Source organism: Tiliqua scincoides, chromosome 1, assembly GCF_035046505.1.
Source record: "Tiliqua scincoides isolate rTilSci1 chromosome 1, rTilSci1.hap2, whole genome shotgun sequence".
NCBI classification, from domain to species: Eukaryota; Metazoa; Chordata; class Lepidosauria; order Squamata; family Scincidae; genus Tiliqua; species Tiliqua scincoides.
The window spans coordinates 178,809,047-178,827,294 of record NC_089821.1 but is presented as its reverse complement, the minus strand read 5'-3'; the positions used below and the strand labels follow the sequence as shown (position 1 = coordinate 178,827,294).

The 18,248-nt window shown below is 41.5% G+C and overlaps 1 protein-coding gene across 1 annotated transcript in view; it reads left to right on the top strand.

The window, feature by feature from the left end:
* COL12A1 (collagen type XII alpha 1 chain) overlaps positions 1-18,001 on the top strand; it is a 155,495-nt gene extending 137,494 nt beyond the window's left edge. Inside the window, exons 61-67 of the mRNA XM_066612440.1 lie at positions 2,380-2,451; positions 10,603-10,638; positions 10,740-10,806; positions 11,851-12,039; positions 12,551-12,619; positions 13,875-14,045; positions 17,006-18,001. Of these exons, the coding sequence (XP_066468537.1) occupies positions 2,380-2,451; positions 10,603-10,638; positions 10,740-10,806; positions 11,851-12,039; positions 12,551-12,619; positions 13,875-14,045; positions 17,006-17,184 (783 nt within the window). The 3' untranslated portion in view covers positions 17,185-18,001. The remainder of the gene's footprint in view (positions 1-2,379; positions 2,452-10,602; positions 10,639-10,739; positions 10,807-11,850; positions 12,040-12,550; positions 12,620-13,874; positions 14,046-17,005) is intronic.
* Positions 18,002-18,248: the final 247 nt, after the last annotated feature.

The window sequence follows — 18,248 nt, the reverse complement described above, 5'->3', positions numbered from 1 at the left end:
TGAAAATTGGGAGGAACCCACCTCCCCCCCCAGCAGCTCACCACCCACTTGCTCTGCTGCCTCCCCCCAGTTAGTAGCATAGCGAAGGGATCTGTCTGCAACCAGGAAGATTTTGTAGCCCCCCCGCTTGACCAAATCAAATTTAATTAAGTAAGTAAATAAAAAGTTATTGGTTCCATGCTGAATCATAATAACATCTCATTTGCACTCAGAACAAACAGTCTCATAGGTCAGTTTGGAGTTAAGCAAATCCACTTTTTGTTCCAGAAGTATGTTGTGTTTTCATTTTCTGGTTAATTGGCCATAACTTTTGATAGAAAACATATATTCCAGTGCAGTTTGTTTCATTGCATTCTGCGTTAAATTACCTTTCCAATGATATATAACATGATGGTATTATTCATTCATATCAAGATTTTCACAATTTTGGTCACTAGTGTCAAGCTCTACTTGTTGCCCCCCTGAAGCTTGATACCCGGTGCAACAGCTTCCCCCTGCACCCCCTTAGCTATGCCACTGATTTTGATGGAAAATGGTCAAGAGGAAATCCCTTTGAGTACAGTTAAGCTTTGGAAATACTAGAAGCTGCATGAAGTATAGTGAGACTTGAATATTTCTCTTATGGACTGTGTGTGATTTTGATGTGATTGGGAAGGTGTGATCTGCTGCCTTCCTGAGCAGATCTGCCACCTGAACTGGGGCAAATCACCATCCCTGGTAGTATGCACCCCCCCAATAGCATTAAAAAAAACTTCTGCCGTATGCATCCTCCTTCATGTCCTCCTCATGAATCTTGCTGCTTAGGAAAACAACCGGAGAGAGGGGGGATGAGGCAAGTGTGGGTGATTTGGAACCCACGCTCCCTTATCTTCAACTCCAGTGCCGCCTCCTTTCTCTGTTTGAAATAAACAGGATGAGGAGAGCATGCTGGGAGCATGGCATGGAGGAGGAGGACAAGAAAGTCCCATGAAAGGGTTGATGCAGACTCTGGTTGTGGATTGCTGTGTTCTTTACCCTGCACATACTGGATCTTGTCTGATCTCAGAAGCTAAGCAGGGTCAGGCCTGGTTAGTACTTGGATGGGAGACCGCCTGGGAATACTGGGTGCTGTAGGCTTATACCAGGGGTGCTCACACTTTTTTGGCTCAAGAGCTACTTTGAAACCCAGCAAAGCCCGGAGATCTACCAGGGGGGAAGGAAGCGTCTGACAGACACCCCCTTTAATGTATGGAGCCCCTGCTGGAGTCTAGTCAGTTTCGTCAGTTTTGTTGCTGCATGCCTGAAGAGCAGCTAAAGTGTCAGTTTCAGCATCAGTTTAGTGTCAGCTAAATATGTCAGTTTCGTCTAGTCACTAGACGAAACTGACATATTAACAGTTTGGAGCGACAGGGCTCCGTGATCTACGCATTTTGCCTCGCGATCTACCGGTAGATCGCGATCCACCTATTGAGCACCCCTGGCTTATACCATAGTCTTTCGAGACTGAAGGTTGCCAACCAACCATTGTTCCACCTCTCCTTGCCAACCTGGTAGCTTTCCTAAGCTTCAGTTCAGCTTGATGGCTAGGCCAGCCCTGGGAAGTGTGAAGAAGTATTGAGCTTTGTGGATGTTTGGAAAATATGTTCTCAAAAGGACATCTATGATAAATAAATGGTTTTTAATCTTTGGTGGGCTAGCCATTAGGAATGATATGCTTGAAAGTGTTCTTTAGTATAAAGTTCCACATTTATTAAGCTTGCCTGATCGCATGTCTTTCTGATTCAGATTTTCCTCTTCAACTTTTTCATCAGTCTAAGCAGAAGAGATATTATTGGGAAACTGAGGGAGGCTATATTTTTGGAACCTGTAACTTTGCAATTGGAAGAAAGGACCTTCTAAATTCTGCTTTCCCCTAGGAGCTGCTGTGTGGGAAATTACAGCAAGGCTATCTTAGTATGCAGCTTTCAGTTCTTTTGTGACTTGAACAGGCAGTAGATAAATCCCTTTCATCTTCTTGGATCTATTTGCATGATTACAAACTTCATTTCACTTCACTGGAATCTGAAATCAGTACTTGCCCTTAAACATTCACTTGGGGTAGAGAGTGCATTTGGAATCATAAAGGTAAATTATTAGGCAAATTACCAGGTACAAGCATGAACATTCGTTATAGAACATAAACTATACAACTGAGGGGTTCACTATGTATGTTCTGAGACATGTGAAAGTGTGAACAAATGAAAGTAGGTAGAAGACAAAATTTCCACATATATTTTCCCCATTGGAAGGCATCCAAATAGTTGTATATAATGTTTAATTTTTGAGCACATTTACCCAGATCAGTTCCAGACTGTTATTTTACTCCTTTGTAAGTTTTCTTTTCAATGTATTTCTTTGCAGGGTGCCCCAGGAGTGCCTGGAGTAGCGGGTCCAACTGGGAAACCAGGGAAGCCAGGAGATCGTGGGTCACCGGTAAGATAATAAGTGATAAGCATTTGCGACATTAAGAGTTCAGATGAATAGGATACTTTTTCTCAGCTTCACATCTGACATTGGCTGTCATGAGAACTGTTTTAATAACCCGAGGTATAAACAGCAAGCCTAGTTTTAAAGAGTTTCGCTCTGTACAGCAAATCTCTCTCTCTCTTTTTTTTTTTGCTATTTAAGAGTCAGGTCTGGAAATTGTGGTCATAGGTTTCCACTGAAAAAAAAGAGTACAGGCTGCATGTGCCAAGGCTTATATTTCTGCACTATGTAAACATCCTAGAGCTAAATCAGCAGAATTACTGGAATTGTTATTTTTTTAAGCACCGTCAAGTGTGATATGCTGCCTAAGGTGGATTTTTATATGTAATATTCTAAGCTGTTGGTCTGAAAATGTATTTTAAACATGCAGCCTCAGTGTTGCGGGTTCTGCTCAGAATTTTCCATCAGACACCAACTTAGGGAGAAGGAGGTATCAGGGGTTTGTCCTTGTAGGACAAATTGCTGGAGCCACTCTGTCTGATTTAGCTAAAACTGGTGTGGGAAAATATTTAGTATCTAAGGGTGTAATATTCACATGTGGAAAAGGAATAAGATCTCATTCATTTTTGTTGCTTGTGTTAATCGTCTTGAGACAATGAAGGGGGACCTTGAAGAAGAGAAATTGGAATTATAATACCGCTGGGAAAATAGGAAGAGAAAAGGGAATTCTAATACTGGCATTGCTACCAACTTCTTATATGGCCAGTGGTGGCCCACACCCCTGTGTCAGCTGAATCCCCCTCCCCAATTTTGCCACCCCTGCTCACACTTGTACATTCACCTCCCTGGATGAGGCGGGAGGGCAGGTGGGTGGACCAACAAACAAGCAAGCAGGGGCCAACAAGCACCTGTACCAGGGGTGGGAGAAGAGAGGCACCTCAACCCAACTTTCCTTTACTAACCAGAGGTCTGTGTGCAGCCCCTGTCCCTTCTTCATTCGTCTTCTTTTCAAAGTGAAAAGGAGCCTTGCATGCTGGAAAGCATGAGCTGCTCCTGTAAATTTCAAACAGAATGCAGGAGAAAGGCCACATGCTTTGCTCTGGTAAGTAGAACAGGGTGGGGATACAGAGGAGGGTAGATCAGTCTCAGGAGGGGAGTGGGATCAGCGGTAGTGGCGGTATACGCTGAATCTGATGTCCTTTCCCAGACCTGAACCACATTCATGGTGCAACACAGACTTCCGTCAGCGGTTGAGCTGGCGCAGGCTTAATTTGCCGCATAGGGGCTGCTGGGGCTTACCCCAAGGAGACTCCTAGCAGCCGAAATCCCCCACAGGATGCAGTGGAAGCCGCACTGGCACTACTGCATTGCCACACAGGGATTTAGGTAGGATTGGTCTCTGTGTACCTGTTTTCAGAATGAACTTCAGTTATTCCTCTTCCCCACCTGCCTGACATCACACTGACTGTTTCTCAAGTGCTCAAACCATTTCCCAGCAGGAACTCTGGCAAGCAGTCTGTGCAGATGTTCTGTCAGACTCATGAGGCAGATGGGATTTCAGCACTTACACTGATGCTATCAAGAAGTGCCAAAGCAACAATTGAAAGCCTCATGTATGTCTAGTGGGCCAACTGTAGCCTGCAGAGTCCTAAAGGTCATCCAGGCTTTTCCTGTAGCTGCATGGCCCAGTTCCAGAGTCGCATTTTTCATGTGGTTTTGCCTTCTTTAATGTGATAATTTAACGTGATAATCCATGGCGTTTTGTTAGCATGTCATGCAAAGATCCACATCAGAGTGTAACCCCCCAAAATGAGAATGAATAAGTTCATGATCACATATATTATATGTAATCATTCATGTCAGCATCTGCATAATCCAGAAATGTTACATAATGCTGGGCAGTTACCCATTTTTATGTATATTAAATGGGTCTAAATGAATCTTCAGTCTGGTTTGACTTAGTTGCTGGTTGTGTTGAATCTGGTGTTTTCCTGTATCGATTAGTTTTACATACTGTGTTACAGTACGTACATCAGGTTATGAGAGTTTCCTTGGGTTGCCTGTAAGATTTCTAGCAAATATCTTGGATGTATGCGATTGAATAGCATGGTTTCTTGATGCACAGGCTGCTTTCTTGAGTCCATTGGCCTAGATTTTTCGAATGTAGGGAATACTGAAGTTTCACATGGCAATTCCAATTTTGTCATAAGCAAATAATAATGAATGGTGTGGATTCAAAGGAATTTGTTTGCACACCGTCCAAACACATTTCCATGAGAGCAAAATCCCAAACAGTACAGTATAATATTTCAAACAGAGGTCATGATCAGCTGCTGGCTATATAACTGGTATGTTAAAGATGTCAGTTGCTTCTGTTCATTTCAGACAATATTGGGTGGTGTCCAAAGAAAGTTAATGATGACTTTAAGTTAAGACTCCAGTCCTGTCTTTCCCTTCCCTGCCTATCCAGCTACTCTGCCAGAGCAAATGCTGCGTTCTGCTGGGGGGTGGGTGGCGGTGGATGGTCCCAGCAGTCCACTCTGGGTAAGGAAATGGCTCTGGCACTGGAACAGGTCCACCAGCAATTTCACTGGTGCAAGTCCAAGTAGACCAACCAAGGAAGCCAGATTAAGGCCGAAAGGGGAATAGGATATTGGCTGCACTGCTACTTTTGATACCACCTCTTCCAGACCTTATTCCACCCGTGTTCCACCCCTTCTCCTCCCCCTTCCACCTCCATATGGACTTATCTGAGCTGGGGGCTGTGGAAAGACCACTGGCAAGCTGCTGCCTCCACTTGTGGCAGTGGCCCGGCTGCTCTGGATGGTGTTTTGCATTTCTAACAGCTGTAAAGGGCTTTTTGCTACTGTAAGGCCCACTTAGGTTTGCACTTTAAGTTCCATTGAAATGAACAAGACTTAAGTCTGTCATGACTAACTTGTCTCATTGATTTTCAGTGGTTTTTTTGTCATGACTAACATACAATGGATGCACTCCATTCTGCTGTATCCACTTCTAGTATGATTTCATTTAAAAGACTGGTAGAATCAGGTCCTTTACCAAGCAAACAAAGATGTTTGGATTTTCAGTTGTAGATATGCAAATAATATGCCAATTGTATAGACATAGTCTTTTTGATTTTAATAAATGGTAGGTACATACATCTGCTGTATATTCTATTACCAACATTTTAGTCCATAAGCTTTACGGCTTCAGTGTTTTGCTGATGTACTAAGCATGACAAGCCATAAGAATTAAGCAGGTCAAGCAGTGAACAAACTGTGCAAGGTTTCATACCTTTGGAATATCTGATAATCAACTCCAATCTGAAATGTTGATTGTATTCATGGGAGACTTGGAAACTTTCAGCTTGATAACTTGCTAATAACTATTATCTAAAGAAGTAAGTTATTTAAACAAAGATGGTTATATCATAACAATAGACTAATTCAGTATGAAGGGAAGAACTAAACAAACAATGATGTCAATTAAGTATTTCGAATAACGAGGACAAATCATCTATCACACTTTGTAGATACAAATATGTCAGTCAAGCAACCCTCCCAGGGACCCCCAGCTTCTAACTATATTTGGCAGCGTTTCTCACATATGTTGATCATTAAATCTGAAAAGTAAATGATGCTTTAGGCTGAGACGGGGTCTCCATACATTTTGGCCAGAGAGCCGCATTAAATATCTGGCATGGTATTTACCTATTTATCTATTTTTACCTATTATTACTCTGCTGTTTTTAGTATGTGTTAATATGTTTTTATTTGTTTTTTAAATTGTTTTTAATATGTTGTAAGCTGCCTTGAGTCCCTTCGGGGAGAAAGGCGGGGTAGAAATAAAGTTATTATTATTATTATTATGGTGTTGAGGGTTGGGAAAAAATTTTTTTACTATAAAATTTAAATATAAATACATTGGAGATGGAACTTGGATGAATGAATAAATGAATGAATGGGCTCAAATTTCCAGGATTTCTGTGTACCACCACACATCACAGAAATAAAGCACACACTCAAATGGACCCCCATCTCCCCACCTTCCAAGCAACTTATTTAAATATACAGGAGTAAATACCTCAGAACCAGCACATCACAGGAAACACCTGGAGCATGTTCTGGGGGTCGGGGGGTGGGGAGCCTTCCCTGACCCTCAGAAAGCCTTCCAAGGCCTTCTTAGGGCATAAAAAGTTACTTCTGGTTTTTCAGGAAGACCAGGAAGTAATGTTTTTTGGCCTTTAGAAGGAGTTCTGAGGGCCGGGAAGGCTGTGTGCATCCTTGAGACACAGCTGGAGCACAGCTTGGAGCACAACTCCAATTCCCTTGGAGCACAGCTCCAGTTGTGTTCAGTTGAATGGGCCAGACGCTCTCAGGGGACCAAAGGCTGACTGCGGGCTGGTTGGTCACAGGCTGCATCTGGCCCCCAGGCTAGGGTTTGGAGACCCCTGGGCTAAGATAATGCTGTGCAAGACATAGGCCTTATATAATGTGTAAGGCTGTTTGAAAAGTGAAAAAATCGACTTCATAATTAATCCAGCCACGTCCCAGCTTGGTGCCGGTACTAGCAATGTAGTTCTCCAGAATAGCTGTGGATGATGTTGGTGAGTCAGACATTGTCAGCAGTTCTTTCAAGTCCTTTTCTGTGATAACCTAATTGGTAAAGAAAGACCTTAGGAAAATTATCGTCATTCAAAATTATATTTTCAAATTCCTAGGAACGGCCTTTTTGAAAAACATTTCCACAAGTAATACTTCCCATTGAACAAGGAAAGAGAGAGAATCTGTTTGAGCTGGAGAATGAGAAGATACGGCCATAGGAATACTGCATCTCTTGTTCCCCTCTGAAACAATCAGAAAGTGTCAGGGATTATATCTCTATGGGATTGTGGGTTCTTTCCCATATGCCAAGATCCTATCCTCCCTTCCCAGCCCAGGCTCACCCCCAGGAGTCTCCTCAGATTTATGCCAACTAAAGAGCTGGCATAGGTCCAAGGAGTCCCATTGGAAGTCAGGTGGCCTATGGAAAGGTAAGTAAAACAGATTTTTATGTACTTCTCCTGGGCCATCTTGTTCTTCCTCCCACCCATGCATTCTGCATGGCAGGGCATGGCATGGTCTTGATTGGCAGGGGATAAGATTGAGCCCTTAGGCTCAGTCTTGGAGCGTACCCGTGAAAAGATGTTTGGTTTTATTATAGTGGTTGTCTTTGTATTGTCACACAGTTTTTGAAGCCTGTTTTCAAAATTTGGATACTTTCAGAAGGCCTGGGAGCAGTGATAAATTTTTAAGTAAATTTTAAATTTTTAAGAAACTTGTCCTAATACCTCCCCATAGCCTCACCCCAATTAGCTTCACCACTATTAAGACTATTCTGAGGGCCTGTGTTGTCCACGGGTACGGCGTCCACGGATCTCCAGTGGTATCCATGGGTGCCCCATGCCCCCCCCCACCTCCGAGCCCAACTGGAGCACAGCTCTGGTTGGGTCCTGAGGCTTTCTGAGGCCCGCAGAGCCTGCCTGTGATGGCCCATGGTTGCTGCAGGCCTCAGAATGCCCCAAAATAAAAAAGACTTCCTGTTTTATGATAAAACCGGAAGTGATGTTTTGGATGCCTTATAAGGCATTAGGAGGCCCAGGAAAGCCTTCTGGGCCAAGCATTCTTAAATGGGCATTCTTAAATACTAAGCATTCTTAAATGTGCAATAAATATGTCCTGGTGCTGTGTCATGCAGTTAGGAAAATAAAAAAAATAATAGGTTAATTAAGTTTCTCAAGGCAAATGTGTCAGGATCTTTCTTGGTTCTTCCATTTTCTGACAGAGGAATGTAAACAGGGTAAAATCTCAAAACGTTGTGTGAGAGATGTACATATAAACTTCCATCTAGAGACTGGATTATATGTCTGTATTTCTAGAACACTGTTTTTGTGTCTCCATAGTGCTCAGTATATAAAACTGCATATTCCTTGGAAAGGTTAATAGTACTTGACTTGTTGCTTAGTATTGTTTTTAAATAACATAATGTAACAATCAAAAGGCCATTCCTTTTTTCTTCTTCAGAGCCACATATTCTAGTTAAGAGTTGCCTTGTCAACTCATTAGAACTCTCATTACGAGTAGTTAACTTATTTCTTCTAGACCAGTGGGTCCCAACCTTTAGAACCCCATGGACCACTGAGGTAAACATTGGAATGGTCATGGACCACACACAACCTTCCCAACCTAGCACACAAAAAATACAATTGAATTTGTAATAATTAGAAGATTTATTAGACGTTCATTAGATTTCTTCTTTATTATGGAAATTTGTAGGTTGCTGCTCTTGTTGCCAACTGTGGGCATTCTTTGCCTTCTCTGGTGGTCAATGGGAAAGCATCTCCTGAGTGAGCATTCCCTCATGGACTATTAGAAAGGGTGGAGAACGGATACTTCAGTGCCAGCTGCAGGTGTAGGCAGTCTGTTCCCTACCCTCTCTGGTGGTCTATGGGAGAGTGCTTATTGTGCAGGATGCTGGAAGTGATTGAAGGCTATTCTGAAACCTCATGGACCACTTCTCAGGGTCTCGCGGACCACCCTAGACTTTGAGACTTTCCCTGGAAATTTGGGAAGGATCAATAGAAACAAAATGTGTTTCTAGACTGTGTTCTAGAACCAGTATTCTAGATTTTGAGACTTTCAAAGTGGGAAGGATCAATAGAAACAAAATAAACATTCATAGCCCAATTGTATCAAAATCTCCCCACCAGTGCAGCCATGCCACTTGAGTATATGCTGTATCTTGCCGGGGGGGGGGGGTGCAGTCCCAGAGGTCTCCTCTGAGTAAGGGAACATTTGTTCCCTTGCCGAAGGGTAAGCCTCCAGTGCCGGAATGGATCTACCCATGATTTTTCTGGCACAAGTCCGAGTGGACCTTGGAAGGTGGATTGAAGCCAGGAAGATGGATAGGATATCAGTAGCACTGCTACTGCGGATACTGCCCCTTTCTGGCCTTGATCCATTCCCCTTCCTGTCCTGGTTTCTGCCCCATTTCACCCTCACTTCCCACTTGCCCTCAGGCTGACTTACTGGTGTTATTGGGAGGCCACATGGACCATGGCCACTCAGTGCTTGCAGCAGCACCTGGGCTGAGGAAAATAGTGTGTTGTCGTGACAGCCATAAGACATGCTGTGATGCCCGAATGTGAGTTCTGGTGGCACAGTGTACCTAAAAAATTGGACTGTGAGTGGCATGATTACTTTTTTGAATCAAAAGTTGACATAAAGTCTTCAGCTAGAGCTAGGGCTTAAGTTGGAAATTGATTGCAGTAGGCAGCTCTGTTGACTAAACAAGAGCACAAGGCCAGACTTGTAGTACTGACACCAGGCCTGGCCAATCCTGAAACTTCAGACTGCCTGCCAATCACAAGGATTGATGCTGCACATCCCTATACCCTTCCTAGACCTGAGTATATAGTGCCCAGTTAAGCTACAATCAAAAGTTGAGCCCAAATCCCAATCCTATCCCCCTCCATCTTTTGCCAAGCATGCTTCATGCCATGATGGGTGGGTGACCAGATGGCTTGGGGGGGGGGGAGGTGAGTAAATATTTTTCTTACCTCCTGGTATGCTACCTGGTCACCAATGAGTCTCCTTGGATCCACGCCAGCTATGTTGCTGGTGTAAGTCTGAGGAGATGCAGGGGGTGCGTTGGGCTGGAAAAATGGGGATAACATCCCAGTGCATGCTGCTGCCGCCAGGAGCCACCCCTCCAGCCCCTGAACCACCCCCTGCCCTCCCTGCTCCCCACCCTGAACCCTCCCCACCCTGAACTCACAATCTACCCCTCAAGCAGCATACCTGCTGCTACATGGGCTGGGTCTGCACATGGCAGGTGCGCAGAGCTTCTGGCCATTTCCATCAGTGGCTCCAATGTACATGATGGTGGCATAACAATTGCACTGCCATTAGTGGACTTATGTAGACCCTCTATAGGATTGGGCCATAAGTTTCCTGGAGTTCTTAACAAACACATTTAATGCTGAATTGTGCCAGAGGGATATTTTCCCCCACATTCTTTATCAATTTAGTTTTTGTTTTTTTTACTATCTCTTCTTTGGTGACCCTATGTGATATTATTCTGTGATATGCTCTGATGGAATTTATTTTCTCATAGGGTCCAGCTGGGTTGAAAGGTGAAAAGGGGGACAGAGTAAGTACAGTCTTTAATTTTTTTACATTTACCAACTTAGTAAATTCTGCCTCTTAAAAAGAAACAGATCATATTATAATTTGTCTTATTCTATTATTAAGGGCGACATTGCTTCACAAAATATGATGCGAGCTGTGGCAAGACAAGTCTGTGAACAACTGATAAATGGTAAGCAATGCTTACAAAAATGCTTATTATGCTTATGTTGCCAAATTCTGTTGTGGACATGGTTCACAACCACCATGGTTATGGTTTCATGCAACCATAGTTAAACATGGTTGCATGAAGGAACTCCAATAAGGCAGTGTGTGCTCTGGTAGGGAAAGCCAAGTGTGGCTCGGTGGTAAAAATCCAGAAAGATGTGCAGAAAACAGGGCAGAAAACCAATAAGGTTGTGTTTGGTATTTTCCTTTACTGCTGGCAGTTGATGTTGTTTTTGGGTTGTAGCAGTGGCAACAAATGACACTTTAATGCTGGCAGTTGATGGCTTTCTGAGACAGCAAGAATGATGATGAATGAGGGCTAAGTTTGGTCCTTCTCTCTTATCAGCGTGTGTTATCAGGGCAACAGCAGCAGCGATAAACACTGCCTATTTTTAGCTTCTTTGTCCACTGCTAATAACTGGCCTTGTTAGGGCAACAACACTGATTGCAAATAGTTTGGCCCCTGCTTGTGCTGCTTGTGGCAAGTATTCTATGGCAGATGCACTGATGTCTAATGGAGACATGAATACACTATTGTCATGATCTAGCACACTGCAGGCACACAGCTCACTCAGGAGGGATCTCTGTTTTCCCTCTTCCTTTGTGGCACATGCATAGAAGCACTCAGTGTGGTAGGAGATAATGCAGACTAGGAGGCTAGTGCATGACTTATCTCTACCCAGCTTCCCTTCCTTCATGCAGTCAAGGAATGTGAGCTCCAACATCACATTCCTTGATCAAACAGAGGGGCTGGGCTGATGGAAGATGCAGGAGGTGAACACAGGCACTTACTAGACTTCCCTGGTATGGTGCTTGCAAATTAGAATTATTCCGCCTTTCATTCTATACATTCACTAATTTTAATCTGTTACCCAAATCAATTAAAAATACTCTAAAATAGGTGAAGAGTGTCAGAAGCAGGATTTTGATTTATTTTAGTTTTATTTTAGTTTGTTAAAGAAAATAGCTTTGTTCATTCTTTTAGTTAATCTGCTTTATTTTTCCAAAGGTCAAATGACCCGATTTAACCAGATGCTGAATCAAATTCCAAATGATTACTATTCAAACCGCAACCAGCCTGGACCAGTAGGCCCACCAGGTCCCCCTGGACCTCCTGGGGCAGCAGGAGAACCTGGAACTGGAGGCAGGCCAGGTTTCCCAGGTTCACCTGGCCTCCAAGGACCACCTGGAGAGAGAGGTGAGTTGTATTTTTAAAAAGATGCATTTCATCATTTGTCAGCTCCACCAGTCCTACCCCCTCCCACCCCAGTTCCTCCCCCTGTTCTGCCCTTCTCCCCAGGGGCCGCACTGCCACCCAGCGGTCTCACCCCCAGCGGCGGTATGTCCTCCTTTTGCCAGTGCTGGGTCTGGCGCCTGACTGGTGCTGGCCAAGCACCAGTGCTCCCTATTCTCCGGGTGCTGTAAACGTGCTTCACGACACGTTTACGGCACCCAGTGCCAACACTAGAGCTCAGCACCGGACCTGAGAGACTATAGGATTGGGCCCTCAGTCACACCACACAGAATGTTTTAAACTGAATTAAAATGGTTTAAAGATGTCTGCCTCCAAGTTGCCTCTGGGACCAATGTGGGACAGCATAAACAAATGTGCTGGAAATCATATATTTAACACACATGAACATTTCTGTTGCTGACATTTTCATATATTTGAGGGCATTGTTTTTTCTTTTTTTGTGTGTATGCTTTAGGACTTCCTGGAGAGAAAGGTGAAAGAGGGATTGGATCACAAGGACCACGAGGTTTGCCTGGGCCACCAGGTGAGTTATTGGCAAGGAATATGTGTTATATTATGGAAGTATGTAAGACAAAAACTACATATGCTAGAACAGCATTTCTCCAAATGTGGGTCAGGACCCACTAGGTGGATCGTGAGCCTATTTCCAGTGGGTCCCCACTCATTTCAATGTATATTTTATTTTTAATATATTTGACTTGATACTATCGTGGTACGTGACTGCATTTGGGGAAATGTTACACATCTGTACTTTTAACAAGCTACTGTGAACTGTATATGCTTTTAACAATGATAGTCAATGGGGCTTACTCCCAGGTAGGTGTAGATAGGATTGATTCTTTGGGATATTTGGGGAATTTTTTTAAATAGATCAGCAACTGCTTGGGAGGGTTAGGAGGATTCTTTTTAAAAATATTTATCATTTATTCATTCAGCACAATAGCACACGGTGCAAATAATATTTGATAAAATGGAACATTTATCAAATCTTTTCACTTTGTGCTCAACTTGACATTTTCTATTCCTCCCCCCCCACCCATGTTTAAAGAAACAAAATGGTAGACTTTCCTTCTAGAAATTCTAGATTTAGAATTTTAGAATTAAGGTTTGATTTGCAATTTCCTCTCTGTCTCTTAAATTGCAAATTATTCCATATTACAGATATGCAGTTTAGCATAGAATATGAAACTTTAGCTGTTGGTACAATTGGATCATTAGTGATGTTTTGGCAGGGGCAGCCAGACTGTCTCATGGCTTCTGCCTTTAATTTACTAGTTGAAACATTTTATTTTTTCATTACAAGATCCATAAGACACTTGCAACAAATTTTAGTCCCACTTGCTTAACGTTCTACATTTCTGTTAACCAGGAATGCAACTTGTTCCAAAGAAAACATTATCTCATCTATTCTAAAGCTGCAGGGTAGCAGAACGAAAGCAGTCCTACACTTTAATTGGAATACAGTGTGCTTGTCTAGAAGTGCCTCCAGAGATCTCTGAACCTTACCCAGAATAGGATATGAACCACTAAGCTCAAATCTTGCCAAAGCAGTTTTCTGTGAATAAAGATCTTAAAAACAGGGAAGCAACTAATGATGAGTTACAACTTTGGTTCTCTGTGACTGTTTCATTGACACCATATGCAGAAACCAAATGGAAACATTTCTTAAACATATGCTTGAATGTAGTCTAGACTTTGGTTTTGCCAGCCAAAGTCTTTTATCGGACTGCCTCGTGCTGAGCTATAATGATATATTTTTCTTTTCATTTTAAAATTAGGTCCACAAGGAGAAAGTAGAGTTGGCCCACCAGGTTCTACAGGCTCACGGGGACCACCTGGGCCACCTGGCCGACCTGGTAATGCAGGTATCCGAGGTCCTTCTGGGCCCCCTGGGTACTGTGATTCATCCCAGTGTGCTAGCATTGCTTACAATGGTCAAGGATATCCAGGTAGGTTACTGAGAGACTAAACCTCATTCACTACTGTTCTGAAAAATGCAGTTTGAATCGTGTTGTGAAAAGATCTTCTCGTGAAGACACTTTCAATTCCGAGCTAAGCCCAGATGCTCTACCTTAGTATAGTCTTGCCTGTTGATCCAGGGATAATTCATCATTCAAGCTGCTTTTAAGATTAGTTTTACACAGTATTTATTTGTGTGCATTTGAAATGTGTTTTGCTTTAAGCAGAACATATTGATGACATCTTAGAAGGAATTTATTTCTAACATATTCAGGGATAGGAGAATATTTTTTTGTTGTTAGGATTTAAAAATGACAATTTTCTTCTTCTTCTCCTCCTTCTCCTCCCACCAAACTACTTCTTCTGAACAAGGTTGACCACACCATCTAAAGTAAAAAGAACACAATTATTCACCATTTCTGTGTGCATCCTTCTAAATAATGTTGGGATTATCTATACAAAATTAGTACCTGAAATCTAATTTTCCAAATCCAAATGTCTTTCTGTGATACAGTGCAGACAACTGAAAGAAACAAGTCACCATTTCAGTTTCTGCTAAATTAAAAACAATGGAATCTCTTACTATATTCCAGAATGATAAAAAATTTCTTCTGAGAAGAAGCAGTTTCAGACAATGGACTGCCAAAAGAACAAAAAAGCTGGATAGAAAAGGGACCATTAAAAATTGGGAAGGGAATTACACCTAAAATCATGTGTTTCATAAATCTTGAGCACCTCTCAAGCAAGGAGTTCAAGCTAACTAGCTTGTGTGCACTGTAGCACCTTATAATCCATGAATGTGTTATTGCTGTTGGATTTGTTGTTTGCCACTATCGTAATGTGCATGTATACGTGAATATCTGTCTATCTAAATATATATATATATGTATATGTACACACAAAGCCATGGGTTTAGAGCTGAGGGGGTAGAACAGACTTAATGGGTTAAAGTTATCATGCAGACCTTGCATAAGTGCAAGAATGAATCTGAATTAAAAATCAGTGGAAATTGCACCAAAGTGCTGCTCATCCAGAGAGCAACTTGGTATACATATATAGATATATGCATATAATTTAACCCTCATAAATGGATGTAGATGAATGAAAATATATTATTGCACTGCCGTTGGACTTTGAAAACTAACATCATCTTTGACCTGTTTCAGGTTCCGGCTAACACATTTTCTAAGTCGCCAGTGCTGCTTTCAGTTTGAATACAATGAGAACCCTGTTTCTGAGATGTTTGCGCACGTGCTTATTAGGAAATGAATCTGTATGGATCCTTCACCATAGATACTGGTTAACTGAACCATGTCGGCCTCATAAAAAGGGGAGATTATTTTTTATACTAACAAGTTTTCTTGAATGTGATAAAGGGCAAGATGTCAAGGGTGTTGCATTTGGTGAAGTAGGTGGGAGGGAAACACAACCTTCATACCCTTATCTTCTTCTCATCCCTCCCCCCAAGAAGTTGCTAGAAGTCTCAATGGAGGCTTATAAAACTACTAACTAGAGGATGTTGAAACACCATGATGCATTCAGCTTGGTGAAAGAGAAAAGACTTAGTGTAAATAGTAAACTAATTGTGGCTTGTAAATGATTTGTATGGGATCATGTCTACTAAAATCATTTAACATCATTACATCCTGCTTTTGCATCAAAGCCTGCTGCTGCCTTTGCTGCTGCTGCTTCTTACTGGGTGCCTCTTTCTCTCTGTTTCTTGTGGTCACCATCATCGTTATTGTCATATCCGATTCAGGACATGGGGCTTTTTTGTATATGTAATCTTATGACACAAAGTCAAGAAGGTAATTACTTTTTATTTTTACTAGTTTTCCTGCAGTGTTTGGTGTTTCTTCAGCACCAGCTGTAACTCAGTTCAATATAAGGAACACCCATTGGAAAATAATTTTTACTGAATATTGCCAACACTGATAGCTTTGTGTGGATGTCTGTCATAGCCTTATAGAACAATCTTTTAAAAAAATAATGAATACTACAAATCTGAAGTTTTTCCTCTTAACCAAAGCACCTGCTGATTTCATTAACTTTCAAATAAACGCTCATGTTCAAGAATTGGTAAAATTAAGACTGAAATGCTGATCACATGTACTAGGGAATAAGCCCCATTGAATACAGTGAGGCTTACTTCTTAGTAAACATGTTTAGGATTGCAGTGTAAGGCCCTGATCAAGCTAGTTACTTGTGACTGAATCCCACTGAAATCAGTGAATCAACATAGCTGTGGTGAAGTCAGATTGCTTTCATGAGACTTTGTCATAGCTAATATTAGTGGCCTAAACTTTTGTTTTTAAGTACCCCTAATCTTTAAGATTATTTTTATTTTTGGTATTGTATGTCTGAGACCCAGATGGCTTTTAAAACCCATTTCCTTTTTCTTTGTTTTAGAACTTTCTCCCCCTGTCCCAAATGTACTGAGAAAATAAATTTTCATGATTAACATTTTTTATGTACATTGTGCAAAATTAATGATAGATAACAGATTATATACCTTCATCCTTGCTTATTTGAGAGTAAGTCCCTTTGAACTCAGAGGGTGCTTCTTCCCAATAAATGTACATAGAATTGAGCTACAGCTCAGCACATTACCTCCAGTCCTGAGCCCTGTATGTTCTCTGAGGCGCACATGGATCCTCAGCATAAGGAACCATCTCCCTTTCAACTAAGAGGGCAGCTCTACACAATTTCCTGTTGTGGCTCTGTATGTTGAATCAGAGTTCTCGCATGAATTATTGTTTCAGGATAGTTTACTTGGAAAGAAATTGAATTTCATAGAATGAACTTCAAAGTCAATTCCGTTAGGATCAAAGCCATACAGATTCTCTTCCCAGGCCAGCATTACTAAAACCAAAGATAATTTTTTTTAAACCTGTGGATTCAAAGACATATGATAACTATAATGTTCAATCGGACAACTATTTTCAACCAGAGCCATATGCACCTGAAAGTGGACCTTATCAGCCTGAAAGTGACCCCTACATAGTACCAGTGGAGCCTGAAAGAAGGGATGATGAATATGACTATGGAGCTGATATGCATTCACCTGGATACCCTGAACATATGCGCTGGAAAAGATCGTTATCAAGGAAAGCAAAAACAAAACCATAAATGATTGACTTCCATACGCCCTTTATCTTTCTTGGTTCTTTGTTTTTGTTTTTGCTATTCTTTCATATGTAGATACCCACAGAGTGTGTGTGTATTCCCATCCCGTGTTTCTATAACAGAAGCACGGTTGCTTCTTGTAAGAGTATCAGGCTTATGAGGGAATAGCAATACGGTGTTATCATAGATTTCATTCTTGCTCTTGAAATGCTTGTAAAATACCTAAGCTTACTGTGGCTGCATAGAACTTTAACAAGTGCATTCAAGTTATCACAGGCCTGCATTCTCTTTAAGTAAATTAAAGAACAAAAAAACACCCATCACAGCTGCTGCTGGTATTCTAAAGGCTGGATGCTTCAGCGATGGAGCTTGCTTTACACGTGTCTTTCTCACTGAATACTTAGCTAGTATTCATGGTCAATTTCTTCTGTCTTTGCTTATACCTTGCAGGGCATATACTGCTCTTATACATCTCTTTAACAACCACAAACTTTAAATAATGTAGCTGACATCATTGTATCAACTGGATACAGGTTGTTTTTTTTAATGCCTTAAATCTCCTTGTTTTAGAGACATTAACATTTATGCCAAATTGCAGTCAATCCTGCAAAGATGGAATTGCATGTTTGTGTTGTATATTTAGTATGATTTTTCCCACCAGAATATAATGTTTCTTAGTTATCGAAGAAAAAAAAAAAAGCAGTTGGAAATTGTTTGCAAGACTATGGATATAGAATTGCTGCTTTTATATTTTAACTGCAAATTGTGAATTTCACTGCCTTATATTATTTATTTCTGAAACAAAAGAGGCATTTTTCAATAAAACTACTGAAAATTTAAATAGGCTGCAGAGTATTATTTGTGGGAAGTTTCCAGATTTCAGAGGTTTCATTGTTATGGGCTATACACTGACAGAAACATTAAACCCCATTCAGAAAAACCTTTATTAAAATAAAACTTGCAGGGCATGCAATTTACAATGCCAACCAATGAAAAGCAGATCATGTTATGTCCTGAAGTCAGCATTACATTTTAAGCAATGTTTTCCATGCTCTGAAGTTACATTT